Source organism: Mercenaria mercenaria, chromosome 11, assembly GCF_021730395.1.
Source record: "Mercenaria mercenaria strain notata chromosome 11, MADL_Memer_1, whole genome shotgun sequence".
In the NCBI taxonomy this organism is placed as follows: Eukaryota; Metazoa; Mollusca; class Bivalvia; order Venerida; family Veneridae; genus Mercenaria; species Mercenaria mercenaria.
Genome location: NC_069371.1, coordinates 5,186,722 through 5,207,633, shown reverse-complemented (window position 1 = coordinate 5,207,633; position 20,912 = coordinate 5,186,722). Strand labels below are relative to the sequence as shown.

Sequence of the window (20,912 nt, the reverse complement as noted above, 5' to 3'; positions counted from 1 at the left end):
ATTGGGGAAAAATTAGGACTTTTTCGTTTCTGCCATTATCTGACTAACACGGAAATGCTGCTTGATTACCTATTTAGTACTTTTATACCTTTAAGAACAACTGCTTTTCTATAATATTGTGAATTTCATTAATACAGTACAAGTAACTCAACTGCATGAAATATACCAAGTTTCAGCTCAATAAAACCAGTTTTCAAAGCTCTGTGGCATTTTAATAACGTCAGTGCCTGCGGAAATTTTACACCAAAATTACTTGTCGCGACACAATTTTGTTTCCATTTCTATAAATGCAAAAACGAATCCTTGAAAATGCTACCAAAAGGACAAAAAGTATAGATCTACCATGAAAACAGGATCTGGCTTACAAAAAAAAAACATTAAAATGCTATTTTAACTGGAAAAAAATGAGGATTTTTTCTTTCCGCCACGGAAGTGCTGCTTGGTTACTTATTAGTACTTTTATCCCATAAGATAGTACTATTTTCAAAAAATCACACATACACACATGCACGTGTTTATTTCGTGTTTATATATTGGCTGCTTTTCCATCCTTTGCGATAATTCAAATATAGTTTGTGTCACTTTTATAGGGTAAGCAGTTTAGAATATGTATTTCTCAAATGAATTAAGTCGTATGATACCACAGGGTTTAATGCTGTTCAAATATTTTTGATGAAATTATGTTTTCATACATTTGATAAAAATTAATGTCTTTATAAAGGTCTCGAATGTTTAAAGGTTTAAACAAAAAATATCTTAAAATGTAGTATCTTTTAGCTTTTAAAATAAGCCTTTAAAACAGAGCAAAAGTGCTAGCTAAAAAGAATCCTAGTTTATTGGAATATGTAGCAAAACAAATTAAATCTATAGATACAACTTTTACAACAATACCGAGTTAGTAGTGGAAGAAAACTATCAAATTTCATAAAAAATCGTTTCATCTAAAACACGGTTTATCGCCATGAATTGAAAATATTTTGTTACGAAGATTAGGAGCTGAAAATCAAATGTAAACGAAATCAATACTGGTCATCCGCATCAGTCAGATAATGCAGCCAGCCCACCTGTAGTGAGTTTGCCGATTTAACAGAAAAATGCTAGTCTCGCTTCCAGTATGTAGAAAAACGCGAGGAGTATTTAAGACAGTTTTAGAAACATACAACTTGAAAGTAACGAACTCAGTGCTGTTTAGGTTTTTGAATGGTATCCTTATTAAAGAAAATAGGTAAAGGTAGATTTCTCGTAAGCACAAAGCACCACAAACACAGCCTCAGAGCCACACATTTGGAAAGTAGGCCCACAACAAAAGGAAGCTGTAACGGAAAAATTTTATAGACGGGTTACTTCAAATATGCAACCAGTACATTTTAATTTTAAATATGTAAAATATAGAAAAAGGGGGAGGAAGGGGTAGGGGGTAGAAAAGAGGGAGATGTGGTTAAAAGGAAAAGTGGTACAAGGATGAATATTCAAAAGGGAATGCTAAGTCCCTTAATCACAGTTACCCTACAACGTAAACCATAGCAACGCAGACATTCACGTACAAAAGAAAACACACACACACACACACACACACACACACACACACACATAACTAACTTACATAGATAAATAAACAGACAAGTAAGATATAACAACACTGTAGGGCACCCCCGAAGACACAGACGCACAAGCACACATACGCACACACATAAGCAGGAAATAAACAACAATCGGGATTTCGGCAGCCAAAATTAAGGTGGGCACGATAACTTACTCATAGTAAAAGGAGAGAGGATGCCAAAGCAAGGGAGCGCAAATGCAAGAAAACATGCAAGAATCGCTGTCAGTGTGTAAGAAGTCCGCTAGTATCTAAATTAATTTTGGACGGATACACACAAAGGGACAGTAATGAACCCAGGCAAGAATTCAACAAATCCAACACAAATACACATACACATCATCAACTCAACAACCCACCCAGCGTTAACTAAAAGTAGCTGTTTTTACTTTTTACTTTCAGGCATAGTATAGTACCCGAAAAGAAGATAACAGTTTAAGGATGTAGGGTCAATTTTTTTCTACAATTAAGATTTTTTTCATACTCTATGAACTTGAAGTATATTAGTTTATAAGAAAAGTGAGTGAGTGAATTGGGTTTTACGGCGAATCGACACAAAATGGTCATATATTTCTAAGACAAATAAGAGTAGAAAAAAGCTCAAGTCACCACACTCGTTTTTATTTTATAAGTGTTAAAGCATTATTGAAATTAAGTAAAATTGAAAACATGGTGGTACCTTATAAAACACATAATACTCCAAGATTTAAGGATTTCAGGTCTTACAGGTTACTATGAATTGAAGGTGATTTCAGTATTATATAAGCATAAATGTCACTAACATGTTGGCATAATTACCCTACCCACTTTTTAATGGAAAAAATACATATTTAAATCTACAAAAAAAATCTGGTTTTAAAATCTTAAAAATATTTTGCTGCTTCACTGACTTTTTGTTTTATTTTATACTTCCTAGATAATAAAAATGCTATGTTGAAAAGTTTTATTTCAGTTGTAGCTTATCACTATATCTATATCAGTCAGAAAAATATAAGAACCAAACCTACTAAGAAGATATTTGAAATTACCGACCCCTACCCCATTGTGCATCTTTCATCAGATTAAGGCAAATGCTGGCCATAAATAAGGTTGATTTTTTTTCTGCAACAAGTAGAATCCGTTTGCTTAAATGGTATATTATCAGCCATATTTTTATGATTTAGCATTTATTTTCGGCATAAATTTTGTTAGAAAGAAATATTCAAAGAAACATTTTCAAAATGGCGATATCCTTTAAAAAACGCTCTTCCAATTTTGCATGACTGCTTTGTGGAACAAATCTTTTCAGATAATAACTTATAATCACAAGAACAAATTACATTATGCTGAAAAGTATAGACTGGCTGTCGCCCAAATGTTTTTCATATATAACTCATACAGTAACAGTGAAAGTAACTCCAGCAAGTTGTTTCAATATTGACATTTTTATTGCCCCTAGTTCTAAACATAGGTATGATTTAGCCATCAGATAACAAGAGTGCCAGACTGTCACAAAATACGCCCGTCGGATGAAAACTGTTCGACTAAGAAAGCGGACAAGGCTCAATTCGCAGTTGTTCGAGTAATTCATTGGCCATAATGCAAGAGTGCCTAAGGCGCTTTGGGTGGTTATCGAACATGACCGAGATATTATACCTACAAACATTGTCAGCATGTTTGGTGAAGATCGGATGAAAACTGTTTGACTTGGAGAGCGGACAAGGCTAACTTCGCAGTTTTTCGAGTAATTCAACGGCCATAATCTAAGAGTGCCTGGGGCGATTTGGCTGGTTATCTTGGCCGAGATATTATGCCCACAAATATTGCCAGCAAGTTTGGTGAATATCGAATGAAAACTGTTCGACTTAGAGAGCGGACATTGTAACGGCGGACGTGCGGGGTTTAGTCACTTATGAATTACATAATTATCTCCCCTTGTAAAAAACGCCATTTGTAATGGAAACGTTTTGCCAACGTTCTGGCACGTTTCTATGTTAAAGAATTTTGTGCGTTGCGTCGACTATAAGGCCCAAATAGTGGTATAATGTTTGTAAATTAACTGTATTATTATTGTTTTTATTGATATTGAAAGTGATTGTACGTTTTGGCGTGAATTTCTCTATTTTCTAGTGAAAAATCTATTGCAACATTTCGGATACACTTTTCGGATAGGATTATTTTTTAATGTATTTTTTGTTTGATTTCAGTTCGACGGATTAAATTCCTGTAAAAGAACTATTTTGGTTTTGGTTATTATTCTTCTGGCATGCGGTCAGCTTATGTTGTCATAGTCGAACTCTGGAAAATTGGAGCAACCACGGCTGATGAGAAGAGTATTGACCAGTTGACCCCAAGATCCAGCTGCCAAGGTTCTTAAAGAAAATTGCGTCAAGTTCAGGCATTTTCCAAGAAAAGGAAATTGTAATTTCAGAGATTGTGTGTGACCCCAAGATCCAGCTGCCAAGGTTCTTAAAGAAAATTGCGTCAAGTTCAGGCATTTTCCAAGAAAAGGAAATTGTAATTTCAGAGATCGTGTGTGACCCCAAGATCCAGCTGCCAAGGTTCTTAAAGAAAATTGCGTCAAGTTCAGGCATTTTCCAAGAAAAGGAAATTGTAATTTCAAAGATTGTGTGTGACCCCAAGATCCAGCTGCCAAGGTTCTTGAAGAAAATTGCGTCAAGTTCAGGATTTTCCAAGAAAAGGAAATTGTAATTTCAGAGATTGTGTGTGACCCCAAGATCCAGCTGCCAAGGTTCTTGAAGAAAATTGCGTCAAGTTCAGGAATTTTCCAAGAAAAGGAAATTGTAAATTCAGAGATTGTGTGTGACTGGTTACAATTATAGAGATTTCCCAGGCGCATGAATAAATACTCAGCCAGCTTTACAGTGTATGCTCAACTTGTGTACTTTGTTTAAACTTTAAAGGTGTTTACCCGATTTGTGAGTTTGGAATGCTCAGCCATTTGTAAAAAAAAATGTTTAAAGGTGTTTTGTCAGACTTAGTGAGCTTAGAATGTTTGATCATTTTCATATGAAATGTGTTTAACCAGACTTCAGACTGAATATGCTAGGCAACTAACCCATGTATGTAATTTGCCTAAAGGTGGTGTACTAGACTTCATATACTTGGGAGGCTCAACCATTTCTTATATGTGTGTATTGTCTTTAAAGGTGATGTATTAGACTTTGTAGTTCGGGAATGCTTGAGCACCTATAACTGTATTAAAATTTGACTGAACGCTGGTGCAACCATCGGCGTTTAGTTTAAAAGGACCACTCTTTGCTGTCTATTTTTTGTTGGTTGAATTAGCCATTTGTTAAAATGTCAGACCCGTCCGAGACATCATCTCATGATACCATTGTCCCTCAAGAGCCCGATACTGATAATGTCTGTCTACAAAGGAGTGAAAGAGAACATAAACCCTCCGAACGGGGCTTACAATATGAAATCGGTATGCGCGAAAAGAAGTTCAAATCTGCCGTATCAGCGTGGCGTGCCAACATTAGCAAAATGTCAGTACTACTCTCTGATAGCGATAATCTCGATGAAATCCGCAGTAGTAGAGATAATCTTGAACAGTCACTCAATGATACTAGGGTTACCTTCAGTAGCCTTAATCAGTTACTTGAGTCTGATGACACCGGGAGTCAGGTATGTACGGTCTAGTCTTAGAAGACCTTGAAATGGAACATCAGCAGTTTATGTGTAAAATTGCCGATAGGATTTGCGAAATAAGGTCCGAAAATAACTCTGTGAATACTCGTGTTTCGTCACGCAGTAGTCGGTCAAAAAGAACAAAATATTCAGCTGCTTCAAAACGCTCAGACGCGGCAGTTGAAGCTGCAATATTAAAAACGAAATTAAGGTATATTGATGCCGAAGCCAAATCAAGGGCTGAATTTGAAAGGGTCATTACTCAAAATGAATTAGAAATGGCTGAAGTCAAATTAGGGATATATGATGATGCATGCTCAGAAATATCAGATACAAACGTGCTCAAGGTTATACCTGAATTGCTTGTCCCTACTTGCAGTAAAGAAGAAATTGTTAGTAATTATATAAACAGTTGTGACCCTCAAATGGATACTGTACAGGAAACTACTATTGTAAACCAGTCCTCTATGACAAACAAGATTTCCATTGCTACTGAAACATTTGTCTCTGACTCTCAGATCAATGTGAAGTCTCCTCTTATTCCTACTACTACAAACCTTTCTGATGCTCCACAGACTTCAAATGAAAACACTGTAAGTTCAGCTGAGCCATTAGTGCACTTTCCAGCTAGGATCAACTTATCTTTGGCTGATAACTCACCTTCACAAGAGATTGTTAATCTCACAAAATCTTTGACTGAACATCTTATGATTAACCGTCTCCCACCTCCAGAACCTGGCATCTTTGATGGTGACCCTCTGAAATACCCGGGCTGGAAGTCAACCTTTTCGACCTTAATCGAAGAAAAGCGTATCCCTACTTCAGAAAAGATCCGCTACCTAAGGAAATACCTTGGAGGTCTAGTAAGGGAAGTAGTGGCAAATTTCTTTTTACTTTCTTCTGAAGAAGCTTATGAAGAGGCTAAGTCGGTATTAGACCACCGTTATGGTAACCCTTTCAGAGTGGCATGTGCATTCCGTGACAAACTCGAGTCTTGGCCTAAGATCTCATCCAGAGATTCTCAGTCTTTGTTAAAACTTGCTGATTTCCTCAAACAGTGCCTTACGGCAATGCAGTCTATTTCTAGTCTGTCTGTTTTGAATGACTGTCAGGAAAACAGAAAGATTCTTTCAAAATTGCCAGAATGGGTCGTTTCAAGGTGGAACAGGTCAGTCGCTTATTATAGGGAACGGCATGACAGCTTTCCCCACTTTCTTTGTAGAATTCATGACAAAGGAAGCGAAGATTGCTAGTGACCCTGTCACTTCGCTACAGTCTTTAAGAAGCCAAAATCTATTGGACAACCCTAAAGGTACCAAGTTTACAGGCCGATCAGACAAGAATCAGTTTGGTTCCCGTGCTTTCGCCTCATTCTCTAGTGATAGCTCTACTCAGACTTCCAACCCCAAGGTCAGTAGACCCAACTGCCCCCTGTGTAGTAAATCACATGCACTTGATTTATGTAATCAGTTCTCAGCGAGAACCCTAAATGACAGAAAGAGTTTTGCTCGTGAAAAGGAGTTATGCTTTGGCTGTCTTGGTACTGGCCATATTTCAAAAGTTCTGTACGAAGTCGCACCCCTCATCTTTGCATGGAGATAAGAAAGCCCCGTGTAACTTAGGCGAAAATAGCGACAAAAAGAGAGGACTCATACAGGTGTAACATTTCTAAGTGACAGTAGCGCACCTAATATGTGTTCTATGGTAGTTCCGGTGTATGGTTCACACATTGATAACCCAGGTGTGGAACGGTTGGTGTATGCCTTGCTTGACACCCAGAGTGATACTACATTCATACTTGATGACACTTGTGACGAGTTAGGTTTGTCTGGTGTGGAAGTCAATCTTTCTCTCTCTACGGTGTATGTCGAGAATAGACTGGTTAAGAGTTTAAAGGTGAAAGGGTTAATGGTGCGTGCATTTGACAACCCTATAAAAATTTCACTCCCAGATGCCTTCACTAGGAGTATTATACCAGCAAATCGCTCTCATATACCTACTCCCGACACAGCTCTTTCATGGCCACATCTAAAGGGTGTTGCAGAATATTTGTCTCCCTTGTTACCATGCGAAATAGGGTTGCGTATTGGCTATAACTGCCCACAGGCTTTGGTACCTAGAGAAGTAATTCCTCCAGTTGGAGATGGACCATATGCCCAGAAAACTGACCTTGGTTGGGCCATAGTCGGTATTGTAGGCTCGTTTGCAAATCAGGATTGTATTGGATTTAGCCACAGAGTTGTTACTTGTGAGCTCCCTCATTCATTCAGAACAAGTGAAGAGTCACGCTCGAGTGTTCTGTTTTCACTTCGCACTTCGACTAAAGAAGTTGCACCCATTGATGTAATTAAGCTGATGGAGCATGACTTTAAAGATTCTGCCGATCATGGTAGTCCTGTATCACAAGACGATAGGCGGTTTCTTTCAGTTTTAGACCAACATATCTCTTTGAGAAATGGTCACTATGAAATGCCCCTCCCCTTTCGAGATCAAGAACTCTTTTTGACTAACAACAAGTCTGTTGCCTTGCGTCGTTTATGTTCTTTGATAAAGCGCTTTGACAAAGACGAAAAATTTCGGTCTTATTACTCTGATTTCATGCATTGATAATGATCATGCAGAAAAGATTCCTAGCAGTGAAACAGATGCTGACAGTGGTCGTGTATGGTATGTCCCACATCATGGGGTATACCACCAAACCCGATAAAATTCGCGTTGTCTTTGACTGTAGTGTTTCTTACCAAGGCCATTGTCTTAATTCATACCTCCTTCAGGGTCCAGACCTAACCAATAAGCTTATTGGTGTTTTAACTCGGTTCAGGAAGAAAGGGTCGCCATAATGTGCGACATCGAACAGATGTTTAACCAGTTCCGTGTCATCCCAGAACACAGAGACTTTCTAAGGTTTCTATGGTGGAGTGGTGAGGACTACCATAAACCCCCCAAAGATTTTCGCATGAATGTACATTTGTTCGGGGCAACATCCTCCCCCGGCTGCGCCAACTTTGGCTTTAAACGACTGGCCTCTGAAAATGAAGAAGAATTTGGTAGTGATGTCACTTCCTTTATCCATAGGGACTTTTATGTCGATGACGGGTTGAAATCATTTCCCACTGCGAAGGAAGCAGTAAATTTGATTGACAAGAGTAAAGAATTGTGCAGTAAAGGCGGGCTAAGGTTGCATAAGTTCGTGTCCAATGACAAGGATGTTATTGCACATTTTGACCCATCAGATAGGGCTAAGGACCACTAAACAGGCGTGGAATCTTATCTGCTGTAGGTTCATTATATGACCCACTAGGCTTTATCTCCCCTGTTGTTTTGATTGCTAAACAAATACTTCAGCAGCTTTGTTCAGACAATCTGGGCTGGGACGATCCTCTACCAGAATATCTAAGAGTGAAGGTGGAGAAATGGCGGGCTAGTCTTGCGCATTTAGATACCTTAAGAATAAAGAGGCGTTTGAAGCCTGAGGGGTTTTGTGAAGTGGTTTCGGCATGGTTGCATCACTTCTCTGATGCAAGTTTCACAGGTTACGGTCAGTGCTCTTACATACGGCTAGTAAATGCAGAAAGGTCTGTGCACTGTTCATTTCTCTTTGGCAAATCCAGAGTGATTCCATTGAAGCCAATAACTATTCCTTGTCTTGAGTTGTCTGCTGCTCTGTTGTCGATAAGAGTTGGTCTACTTCTTGAGCAAGAGCTTGACCTTGAATCTGTTAAGCATTTCTACTGGACTGATAGTCGAGTTGTCCTAGGTTATATTGCAAATGAATCGAAAAGATTCCATGTTTTCGTTGCCAACAGAATTCAACAAATTCGTGACCATTCAGAAGTGTCTCAGTGGAAATACGTGGAGTCTGCACAAAACCCGGCAGATATTGCATCGCGTGGAGTCAATCCTGAGGAGTTGACAAGCAATTCTCCTTGATTTGTTGGTCCAGATTTTCTTTGGTTAGGTACTTTGCCAAATGCAGAAATTGAAGCTGAAGTACATGCAGATGACCCAGAAGTAAAATGTGTTAAAACCCTCGCAACAGGTGTTAAGGAAATTTAGTATCCTAGCATGATCGATCGCTTGCGTTATTTCTCAGATTGGCATCGTGCAAAAAGGGCTTTCGCGTTGTGTCTCAGATTTCGAGACAAACTGTATCAGAAATATGTTCATACTAGGAATACACACAATGACGAGAGACAGAAACAACATTCTCAATCTCAATCTTTTTCCCATTATCAGTCTCCTTCTGTTTCGGAGTTGCAGGCTGCAGAACTACAAATACTTAAACTCTTACAATCTATGCACTTTAAGCATGAAATTGCTACCCTGAAAAGGAATAGTGTTCGAGGTTCTAATGATAGGAATACTCTTAAAAATCACCGCAAGATTCTTCAGGGAGAGTCTCATTTGCTACGGCTAGATCCTTTCCTAGATCAAGATGGTATCATTAGAGTTGGTGGTCGAATCAGACAGCTTGATGTCCCTAGCAATGTTAAACACCCAATCATTGTGCCCAAAGGAGGTCACATTACAGACCTAATAATAAGACATTTTCATCAAAGGGTATACCACCAAGGGCGTGGCATCACTATTAATGAGATTCGAGATCATGGCCTTTGGATCATTGGTATCAGTTCAGGTGTTTCCTCAGTAATATATAAGTGTGTCACATGTCGTAGGCTTAGAGGCATGGTTCAAAATCAGAAAATGTCCGACCTCCCGACTGACCGTTTAGAACCTGCTCCTCCCTTTACCTACTGTGCAGTGGATTATTTTGGTCCAATTTTGATTAAAGATGGGAGAAAGGAGTTGAAAAGGTATGGGGTACTGTTTACATGTCTCTTGTGTAGAGCAGTTCACGTTGAGACTGCAAATACGTTAGAAACCGATTTATTCATAAATTGCCTTCGACGTTTCATATCAATACGTGGACCTACTAGGCAGTTACGCAGCGACCGAGGTACAAATTTCGTGGGCGTTCAAAATGAGTTTCACGAAGCTGCATCAAAATTAGATTCGGAACGTATTCAGGAATATTTATTAAAGGAGAATTGCGACCTAATTGATTTTGAGATGAACGTACCCTCGGCAAGTCACATGGGTGGCGTTTGGGAACGCCAGATTAGGTCGGTTAGGAATGTTCTCGATTCGCTGTTGTTAGAGCACGGTACAAATTTAGATGACGAGAGCTTAAGGACCTTCTTATGCGAAGCTTCAGCTATTGTTAATAGTAGGCCACTCACTGTAGACAGTTTGAATGATCCACTTTCACCCACACCTTTGACCCCTAATCATCTGTTAACGAAGAAATCCAAGGTCATCTTACCCCCACCTGCGAACTTTCAACGTGTTGACCTTTACTCAAGGAAACGTTGGCGGCGGGTACAGTATTTAGTAGATCAATTCTGGGTTAGATGGAAAAGTAAATTTCTGCAGAATCTGCAAACGCGGAATAAGTGGCATTTTCGTAAACGTAATGTTCAAATAGGTGATATAGTGTTACTGAAGGATGATAACCTTCCGCGAAATCAGTGGCGTTTGGGTCGAGTCGTAGAAACGACAACAGATACTGATGGTCTTGTTCGAAATGTTAAACTTGCTTTACCACCTGTAGGCTCGGGGAAACAATCGAGTTTAGTGTACTTTGAGAGACCAATTCACAAACTGATTATTTTGTTGGAGACTGAAGAAGTGCCCGTCGGGAAGCCATAGATTGTGTTGACACGAGGCTTTCTGATCGTTCATTTAGTGTATGGACAATTACAAGTGAAAATCAGTATTTTTCCTTTTTGGGTAACTGTACTTTAAGCAGACAACACTGTTATGTTATTTTGCATCATGTTTATTTTGTATTATGTTTGGGACATGTAAAATTAGTAATGTTATTACTAATTTGGGGAGCCATGTAACGGCGGACGAGCGGGTTTTAGTCACTTATGAATTACATAATTATCTCCCCTTGTAAAAAACGCCATTTGTAATGGAAACGTTTTGCCAACGTTCTAGCACGTTTCTATGTTAAAGAATTTGTGCGTTGCGTCGACTATAAGGCCCAGATAGAGGTATAATGTTTGTAAATTAACTGTATTATTATTGTTTTTATTGATATTGAAAGTGATTGTACGTTTTGGCGTGAATTTCTCTATTTTCTAGTGAAAAATCTATTGCAACATTTCGGATACACTTTTCGGATAGGATTATTTTTGAATGTATTTTTTGTTTGATTTCAGTTCGACGGATTAAATTCCTGTAAAAGAACTATTTGGGTTTTGGTTATTATTCTTCTGGCATGCGGTCAGCTTATGTTGTCATAGACATGCTTTGGACGCCGATCGCCGCCCGCCCGCCGCTGGTCTTCACATAATACGCCCCGCTTTTTCAGACGGGCGTATAAAAAGTTAATATTTTAGAGGCTTAAAATTTACTTATAAAATGATTGCATTAAAGAAAAATAAGGAAACCAGGCTTGACAAAATATGTATAAACCGTCGAAATTCACAGTTATGCATGTTATACTTGGTATTACATGATTTAAAAAATACAAAAAGGACAGAAATAAAACAAACCGGGACATTAAAATTTGAATCAACAAGTGTATAATAATATAATGATATAATAAACGGTCTAAGATGTTAACCTTTAGCATGTTAAATTTCTAAAATGAACTGGTCCATTATTCGATTTGGGCAATACCATTTATTATTCGAAATGGTGTTCACTGAAAATTTACTGACAGAATAGCGCAGTGCTGACCATGATCTAGGTCTGTATTGGTCACAAAGGCAAAAGGTTAAAGTGAAAATGTATTCTTGTTTTATTTTTCAATGTTCCCAGTAGTAGAAGTGTGTTGTTACCTTACTTCTCACGTTCGCTGAAGTCCTCAACATCACTGAACGCTCTAGCAATTCTAATTTACTGTGAAACACATTGCACCTAAATTTTTACAATGCTTCTTGTGAAAACAGCTTTACTGAGAATTTAGCATGATCCCCCTGGCATAAGACTGTTCTTTTTAAAATTAGATAGATCTAGTACTGGTGGTCATTATAATGACACATGAAATCGGGGACTTTTAAGAGACAAAATGGCATTAGGCTTAGTTTTCTGTTTATAGAATTTTTCAAGGACGGTCACTTTTTAGGCACTGTATAATACTATAATATGAAAAATAAGTTAAATATTGAAGAGCAATATCAATTCTATGAAATATCAACCTACTTTTGTTTTTGATAACGGTAAATAACACAGAAATGTCCTTAAAGCCGTGATACTTTGCTCAGAAATCTATTAGAAATGTTCGTCAGAAACATTTTCTTAGTGTGACCGACATCCCTAAGCGCGTGAGTGTTGCAAAGCAAATATGTAACCAAAAGAATATGTCATATTTTGTTATGATTACGCCAAAGTCATTTACCATTCGGCCTCCCTTAGACCGTAACCTGCAAATTTGATGTGTTATTGATACCGACAGGTTGGGAAATTAATCTTACTGAACAGTAATTTGAAATTAGAACCTTCAGTGATATTATTAGCATTCAAATCCTGTTCAACAGTAGGAGTCAATGCGTAGACTTTAGTACTATTTAGTTCATTGCGTAAACATTATTATAATGTAAGCGTCAAATCAAGATGATTCATTATTCCGTTGAAATGCATGTAATGCTATATGTCTGGTCTGACTTTTGTTCGCTAGTTTGTTATCCCCCGACGAAAGTCGGAGGGATATAGTTTTGGCGTTGTCCGTCCGTCCGTCCGTCCTTCCGTCCGTCTTTCCGTCCGTCCGTCCGTCTTTCCGTCTTTCCGTCCGTCCGTCCGGAGCCATATCTAGGAAATGGTTGGGAATATTTATTTAAAACTTCATATACAGTTGAATATCGTTAGCTCGATATCGGTTACCTCGATACTCCGGTTAGCACGATGTGTTTTAGTCGGTCCCGATTTTTCCCTATATATTTCAATGTAATTATTTATCATTACCTCGATATGATTAGCTCGATATTTTGTTTAGCTCGATGAGATTTTTCAGTCCCGTCAACTTACCTGTACTGTTTTTACACCTGGTTTCGTCGATATCACAGCTTGTCAAAATGTATCCATGTTATGTGTAAGGTGTGAAAATCAACCTATTGTTGTCCGGCGATGTATTAATCTAATCAAGTTGGTTTGTGTGTTTGTTTTGTTTGTTATTTAATCTTTAATCCAATTTAGATGTCAGGAAGTTTGCATTTAATTCCCAATAATTAGTCTTATAAAACAGCGTCCAATATAACAACTAATTTGGATGAAATATATTTTTCTGTCTGACGGAGTAAAAGATCTGCCATTTAGGGTTGTCAGTAACAGTATGCGTATTTAACTGGCAAATTAAGTTGTCGAAGCACAGTCAAAATGACTACTCATCTAGGAACATTACCGCTACATTCAGACTTGTTTAGGGAAGGAATAAAAGTGGTAATGTTTACACGTATTTTTTGAAAAATTAAAAGGTTGTATGTATGTATGTACTATTAAAATAGGGTGTTTTATTTGTCAAAATTAAAATTGTATTTACGTTTTATATTATTTCCTTCCCCTTTCAAACCCTTTGAAAATGCATTGGATATAATGACAATATAGACTTCCGACACAAGTACAAAGTAGTCCCATAAGGTCGATATCGTTACGTCGAACTTCGGATACGTCGATGCAATTTTTACAGTCCCTTGGATATCGAGGTAACGGTATTCGACTGTACATGTTCACCACAATGAGTTCTTGCGGCCCGTCAAGTTTCAGTCAGTTTGCCCAAGTAACACCAGAGTTATGGCCCTTAGAAAGTTCTAGTGTTAACTATATAAGGTACTATAAATATGGCAATTTCTGCATCATAATTTTTGATACATGTATATTTGACCTAGAACTATGAAACTTAAACAGAATTAAGATCACCATAATGTGGTTGTGTACACACAATTTCGTTTGGATTTATTTGTAAATTAAGAGTTATTACCCTTTAATTGTATAAAAATTCACATATTTGTACATAACAAACTTACCATTTTGTAGAATTTCATTAAATTTCTTTCATTCTTTTCCATGAACATTTATTGTAAACATGTGAAGTTGTGTACCCACACCTGGTCGCCCCCTTACCTTGATCACACACCTCCCCCCCCCCCCCCCCCCCCCCCCCCCCAAAAAAAAAAAAAAAAAAAAAATCATTCCTTATTTTAGATTTTTTTCAAACAAACTTCATATACATGTTCACCACTATGAGGTTATGGGGCCCATCAAGTTTCAGACAGATTGCCCAAGTAACACCAGGGTTATGGCCCTTAGAAGTTTCTAGTGTTAACTATATAGAGTACTATAGATCTACAGATATGCCAATTTCTGCATCATAACTTTTGATATATTTGACCTAGAACTATGAAACTTTAACAGAATTTAGAGCACTATAATGTAGTTGTGCACAGACAATTTTGTACGGATTTCTTTTTGTAACTTCAGAGTTATTGCCCTTTAATTATCTAAAAATCCACATATTTGTACATAACAAACTTACCATTTGGCAGAATTTCATTCATTCTTTTCTGTGAACATTTATTATAAACATGTGAAGTTGCGCACCCACACCTGGTCACCCACTTGCCTTGGTCACACCCCCTCCCCCTCCCAACCCCACTCCGCCCCCCACCCTCCCAATTTTTTTTTCATTTATTTTAGATTTTTTTCAAACCTTCCAAGTTGTACTATTCCCCCACCTCACTTCTCCACCCAGTCATGCCCACCACTGATCATGCATCCTCTGCCCCCCCCCCCCCCCCACACTCCAACTTCACCCTTTTACCTTTTTTTTTTCATTTTTAATTTTCAATCAATATTTATAATCAGCATGTGAAATTTTGTTTCCTCTCCCGTTCCCCTGCACCCCCACCCCCTAAAAAAATAAATATATACATATATCTATATATAGATATATATATATTTCCATTCCTTTTTTTCTTTTTAAATGTTCAAACCTTCAACATGTTAAGTTGTGACTGCAAAAACCTTGCCCTCAGCCATGTTCAGGATATCTTATCTGTGTTCTCTTAAGGACATCTGATCTTTTAAGTTCAAATGTACATGTAAAACAGCAACACCTGGTGCCAAACCACTCAAAGACAATATTTCATTCCAGTTAAACTTCAAGCTCACATTTCAATTAACTGCATTTAATTTTAAAAGCTAAGCTTATTACAGTAAGCATATCCCATTCAAAATAAATTCTTTAGTCAGGATCAAAGTATCATACATTTATTGTGTACTCTTTAATTAAACATTTGTTTTCTGTTAAATTGATTTTGACTAATGAATTTATTTGCTTCTTATTAACATCCTTAACTTTTTGCCGGATATATTTTTTTGCCATTCCTCACCACAAACCCTTTCGGCGGGGGATACCAATTCATCGAATTTGCTTGTTTGTTTTGGTTTTAGCGTAGCAGGCAATTAAACTAGCCAAGATTTCTATATTCTGTGCTCGTACTTACCTTTTCTCCGCAAGTAACTATCAGCTTCTCAACAGAAATCAGAGGAGGAAGGCGGTTTCTATCAAGTCCACCCGCCTCACCCGAGGATTGATCTCATGACCCCATTATCCGTAGAGCTGACTATACCATAAACGAATTGCTCTGCTAATTGAATAATTAAGAAAATAAAAGCGTGGTAAACCACAGGTCGCCCAACACGACATTAGACAGCAGCAGAAACCGAAAGTTTAGAATAAATATAATGTTGATTGAGTCTGTCCATGGACGGTAGCGGAAGTGCAAGCTACCGTCCACGCCCTCTAGCCCCGGGTTGAGCAAAACTCAACATTTACACATATTATAAGTACCAGAATGTAATTTAGAGTCATCCGCAGATGTATTCATACGGCGATGCACATGGAAAAAGCGGCGTATGGTCCCCAGATAAAATATTGGATAAGATAAAGAAGTCAAAAGTATGACCGGATTTAAGAGTGTTGAGGGTTGGTTAATCTATTAAAATTAAGCAGTGTGCAAGCTTGTTCCGTGATCGTTCTGTTTGAACAACGTACAGTATTTCAAGGCAACACATGAGTGATGCGACATGTTTTCCCTTGATATCAGAATTAAGATTATTATTGAAAGTTCTGTTATTAACAAATGACGTTTTCGTGGACTTGTGATAAACTGGAACAAATTCTTTGAAATGGAAATACAGTGAGTTTGTGCACTTAAAGTTACAGAAACTGGACGGAAAACTACTGGATGTTCACTGTGTGTTTCCTTATTTGTTGGGCAAATTGGATTCTTGTTTATATTTCTAATCAGTATGTAAACATCACCCGAAGTCTGGCGTTGTTTGTTGTGCGTGTCAAATTATTTTTATAATCTCTGAGTAAATTTGAAACTATATGGATATTGTTTAATAAGTGTTGTTATCTCTCAGTATCCGGAACTACACAAAACCGTGTGTGGTGCTCAAGACTGTAGGACAATCATCTGATTTTTCGTGTAGCCATGTGAACAATCCTGGGGCTTCTTTAGGCCGAGGAGTTGAAAAATTTACCTGCGCGTCAGGTCGATGCATTGATTTTTATATTTGGAGAACATTAGTCACATCGTGTCTAATGATAACTTTATTGTAAAATGTTTTATCTGACCTGGATTAGTAAACAAAGTAATCAGCGCCAGACTAGATACGCTGGTCAACAGTAGTACGTGAATAGGTGGAGCGTATGGATTTATTTGCCATCGTTACACTGGTATGTTTTGCATGATCTGATGCTTTTACCTCTAATAGCGTAAAGTGAAATAACCGTTTGTATAGTTTTGACAGAGTTTTATAGTGTGCTAATTATAATTCAGGAAGTAAATGTTACGTCATATTTCCTTTAACATTTAAGCCTGTCATCAAATTATACGTCACTTTTATGGAAGAATTATAATGGTTCGTATGTGCATATATATGTACTTACACGATATAAATTTGTAGCACTGTTAAATCCGTTGTCATTTCATAGAAACTTATTTAGTGATGACTAAAACTAGGAAGTGTTCATTATAGCCGGATTATTGTCTTTAACGAGTAACTATTGGCTAAGAAACCATTTTCTAAGACGATTTAATAACTACATAAGGAGAAAGCAGGAAACTTATGTTATCATAACTTTTCCATATACATTATATATATAAAGTTGTTAATAGAAACTTTTAGTTCGCTTCATGTGCTTAATAACATACATGGCTTTTTATCTTTTTGATACAGGAAAATGTATATTCAAGTTTTTTGTGTATTCCTAAAGTAATTTAGGGTAACATTTTTTATACTAGTTAAATGTTTACAATACTTTTTTCCAAACTTTTTATTTTACAGAACACTGCTAAATAATATTACGTTTGTTTTATTTCATTAAATTGTGGACAATTTAGATTAACTTCCTATTTGTCTTACACTCTTTTCAACGATATTTGAACTATGACATTGTACAGTTATTGGTAGCCTTATGACATGCATTTATTTTGTTTATATCTTGTGGCCAGAACAGTACAGGTATACAGATTCTCTTTAGATATTTTTACCCTTTTTTAACACGTAAATCAAGGTATCATTGATATTTTCATTCTTTAGATTGCAGGTATTAGGACTTACAACAGAAAATGGACGACCATATAAGGAAGTTAAATGATAATCTAATCTCGTTAATACGTGCTGGAAACAAGGCCCAGTATGACTTGTATACTACAAGCAGAGTAGCGGAAGATTCTGTCCGGGCCTTTCAGACAGAACAGAAGGAAAGAATTGACGAGTTAGCAGAGAAGTCTATAACAGAAATAAGGGATATAACTGAGGGCAGAAGGGAGGCCATAAACAAAGTCCTTCTAGAGCTTACTGGACATTTAAAAGTGTAAGTTGACTTTCTTTACATGTTTCCAAGGCACCGAGACTTCCGTACCCTTATGTGTACATGCGTTAAGTCTTAAAAGTACACATCTGCTATAAATTGGCCCGCATTTTTCGACGACCAGATTAAGGTTTTCAACGAAAAAAAGTTGTTTTAGATTTAAATTTTACTCAATGTCGACACTTCAAAATACACTATGAAATTATCACGTGTTGGTATGAACTCTTTTTATCTTTCTTTTAACTTGATTTCTGATAAGAAGCGCACAAAATGAACTGTAAATAGAAAATATTTACATATGCCTGCTGATCTTCACATAGGTTCTTTATCTATCATGGTATCGTGATTTAGGTTATGCGGCGTACCAATACAGTATAGATTAGATTTACTAAATAGTTTGGTTTCACATCTCATTTACATTGAAGTTGAAACATGAAAATATGAAAGAAACGACTATGTATGCGTTAGATATTAAATAGAAACGTCTAACTTATTCAGACTGTTCCTTAAATGTATTCACTAGAACTTGCCATGTAGCTGAACTTAAGATTTTAGAACCGAATACTTTTTAACAATACGATCTCTTCGAATTAATTATTATAAAAGAATTGGCATTTAAAATTTTCATTTTTTATATATTCTATAGACACTATTTTGCATCAGTGGGATGCCTTTAATCCTAATGTGACGTGCTCCTAAAATTTGCTTGACAGAAGATAGTGTAATATGTTGCCTCTATGTTTTAACAAATCTTATTTCTTTAAACAGGCTCTCAGACGGTATATACAAAGACAGTAACATATGTCAAGCAAGAGAGTACGTAGACTCGTTGAATAATGATGCGTTTCTTCAAGACAACACAGTCTGTTTCGAAGGTAACCTTGATCTTGCAGAATCATTGCTGTCTGCATCACGTCTTGGTCGATGCCATTTAAATTCAGACGATACCCTACTTGGAAAATGCAGTAATATTGCAATAGAAACAGAGGAAAAGACATATTTTATGCCGTTTTGGTATCAGACAGGCTGTCGTGTGGCTGGGGAACACAGCTGGACAACGAGCTCATTGCCTTCGATATCAGATAACAACTATTACGATACCGTGTCCGTTTCAGAATCACATTTAACACTAACCAGCTGTAAAGAATCATTCAAACGCCCTAAAACAGAAGACAAAATTCTGAACGAACCAGAGGAACACACAGTTTTTAGATATTTCGGACAATTCGAGACCTACAAACACAGGACTCCTTGTGTAATACCTGATATAACGTTACTAAACGATATGAAACTAGTTCTCATAGATCACTATCATAACAGTATCCAGCTGTTCTCGAAAGATTTCTTCCAGCTTGATGAGAAATCGTGTCCCTATCCTATGGGATTGTGCAGACTTAGCAACAATTGTATTGCGGTGACCTTACGCCGAACGGGCCAAATAGCTATATTTCAAGTGCAGAAGACGAAATTGCAACAAAAGCGGACCATCAGAGTACAGTGTGACTCGTACCTATGGCAAGTTACATACAAATTATCGCAACTTTTCGTTGTCTGTGATGAAAATGATATACATGTTTTAGACACAAATGGACATGAATATTGTGTGATTCGATCTGGAGTTTCATCAGAACACGGGTATTTACGTTACTTTGACGTAAACGACAAAGATCATCATATTTATTTGAGTGAAAGGCGCGGGTTGCGCTGCATAGATTTCATAGGAAAGTTGCAATGGCTGTTTACGAATGATGATTTCCCGGTGCAAGATCGGGACAAACAAGGGCACGCAATCGAAGATGTTTGCTACCACAACGGAAAGATTTTAGGAGCACGCTGGACTCTTAGTAAGATATTTCAGATCTCCACCGATGGCAAATTTCTTCGGAATATAATAACTGATCATCTTGAACATCCTCGCGTGATGTCCGTGCTAGGGAACAGACTTGTCGTGACCCAGTTCTATCCTGTTATGAAACCAGTTGACCGGAGGACTGTAAAAGTATTTGAAATGGATAGTTATGATTATTTGTGTTAATGAATTCAGACAGTATTAGGATAGTTTGGAGAATCTGAAATAAGATGATAAGTCTCTGAGGCGGGAAAAATCTTGCACTTTTCATTATCTATCATTATTAGACCCAGTCAAACCTAGTCTGATATTTTTGTTGTTTGCGCTCTATGCTTTATTAATATATTTACATATTAAATTTTATTTCACTGTAATAAAAGCAGTTTTAAGTGTTGTTTGGCCTTAGTGGTGTTACTTTTCAGTTCGTTTGGGATCATTTACATATGTGCAGTTCATTTAGTGTATTTGAATGGTCTTCTGGAAAGTCTGAGTTCTTTTAGACCTAGTACGGAATGTACAACTCCTCTCAAGCCGGCTAACACTGGCATAAGTTGAACTATTCCAAAAGGTATTAAATTTTGTTTGTTTGTTTTGGGTTGAACGCCATTTTTCAACAGTATTTCAGTCATGTAGCGGCGAGCAGTTAACCTAACCAGTTTTCCTGGATTCTGTACCAGTACAAACCTGTTCTCCGCAAGTAACTGCCAACTTCCCCATATGAAGCAGAGGTGGAGGACGAATGTTGTCAGACACAGTGTCGTTAATCAAATCGTCACGGAGAACTCACGACCCCGAGATCCGTTGACCAACGCTCTACCTACTGAGCTAAGCGGGCGGGAAAGTAATAAATGGACTCCATGGTTCCAACAAAGTACAAATAATGAAACGAACACTGAGTTCGAATACAAGGTGGACTTATAGCCCCTTACAGCCACTAC

The 20,912-nt window shown here is 37.4% G+C and overlaps 2 protein-coding genes across 3 annotated transcripts; both read left to right on the top strand.

Moving 5' to 3' along the window:
* The first annotated feature begins 9,298 nt into the window (after positions 1-9,298).
* On the top strand, positions 9,299-10,942 carry LOC123532268 (uncharacterized). The gene has a single exon (XM_045313672.2). The coding sequence runs from the start codon at positions 9,299-9,301 to the stop codon at positions 10,940-10,942; it is 1,644 nt and encodes a 547-aa protein (XP_045169607.2).
* Positions 10,943-15,944: 5,002 nt separating this feature from the next.
* LOC123532615 (uncharacterized) lies at positions 15,945-20,368 on the top strand. 2 transcript variants are annotated; one of them, XM_045314085.2, is made up of 3 exons: positions 15,945-16,985; positions 17,852-18,128; positions 18,894-20,368. In XM_045314085.2, the coding sequence occupies exons 2-3, from the start codon at positions 17,881-17,883 to the stop codon at positions 20,158-20,160; spliced, it is 1,515 nt and encodes a 504-aa protein (XP_045170020.1). In that variant the 5' UTR covers positions 15,945-16,985; positions 17,852-17,880; the 3' UTR covers positions 20,161-20,368. The 2 variants fall into 2 exon arrangements, with proteins under 2 accessions (XP_045170020.1, XP_045170021.1); XM_045314086.2 differs by lacking the exon at positions 15,945-16,985 and adding an exon at positions 17,026-17,170.
* The last annotated feature ends 544 nt before the right edge of the window (positions 20,369-20,912 follow it).

What these genes read in the sequence shown, in the direction of transcription:
- LOC123532268 (XM_045313672.2), top strand. Translation starts at nt 9,299, where the DNA reads ATGATCGATCGCTTGCGTTATTTCTCAGATTGGCATCGTGCAAAAAGG.
- LOC123532615 (XM_045314085.2), top strand. Translation starts at nt 17,881, where the DNA reads ATGGACGACCATATAAGGAAGTTAAATGATAATCTAATCTCGTTAATA. An exon ending in CTTACTGGACATTTAAAAGT is followed by an intron (nt 18,129 to 18,893) that starts GTAAGTTGACTT and finishes TTCTTTAAACAG; the next exon opens with GCTCTCAGACGGTATATACA.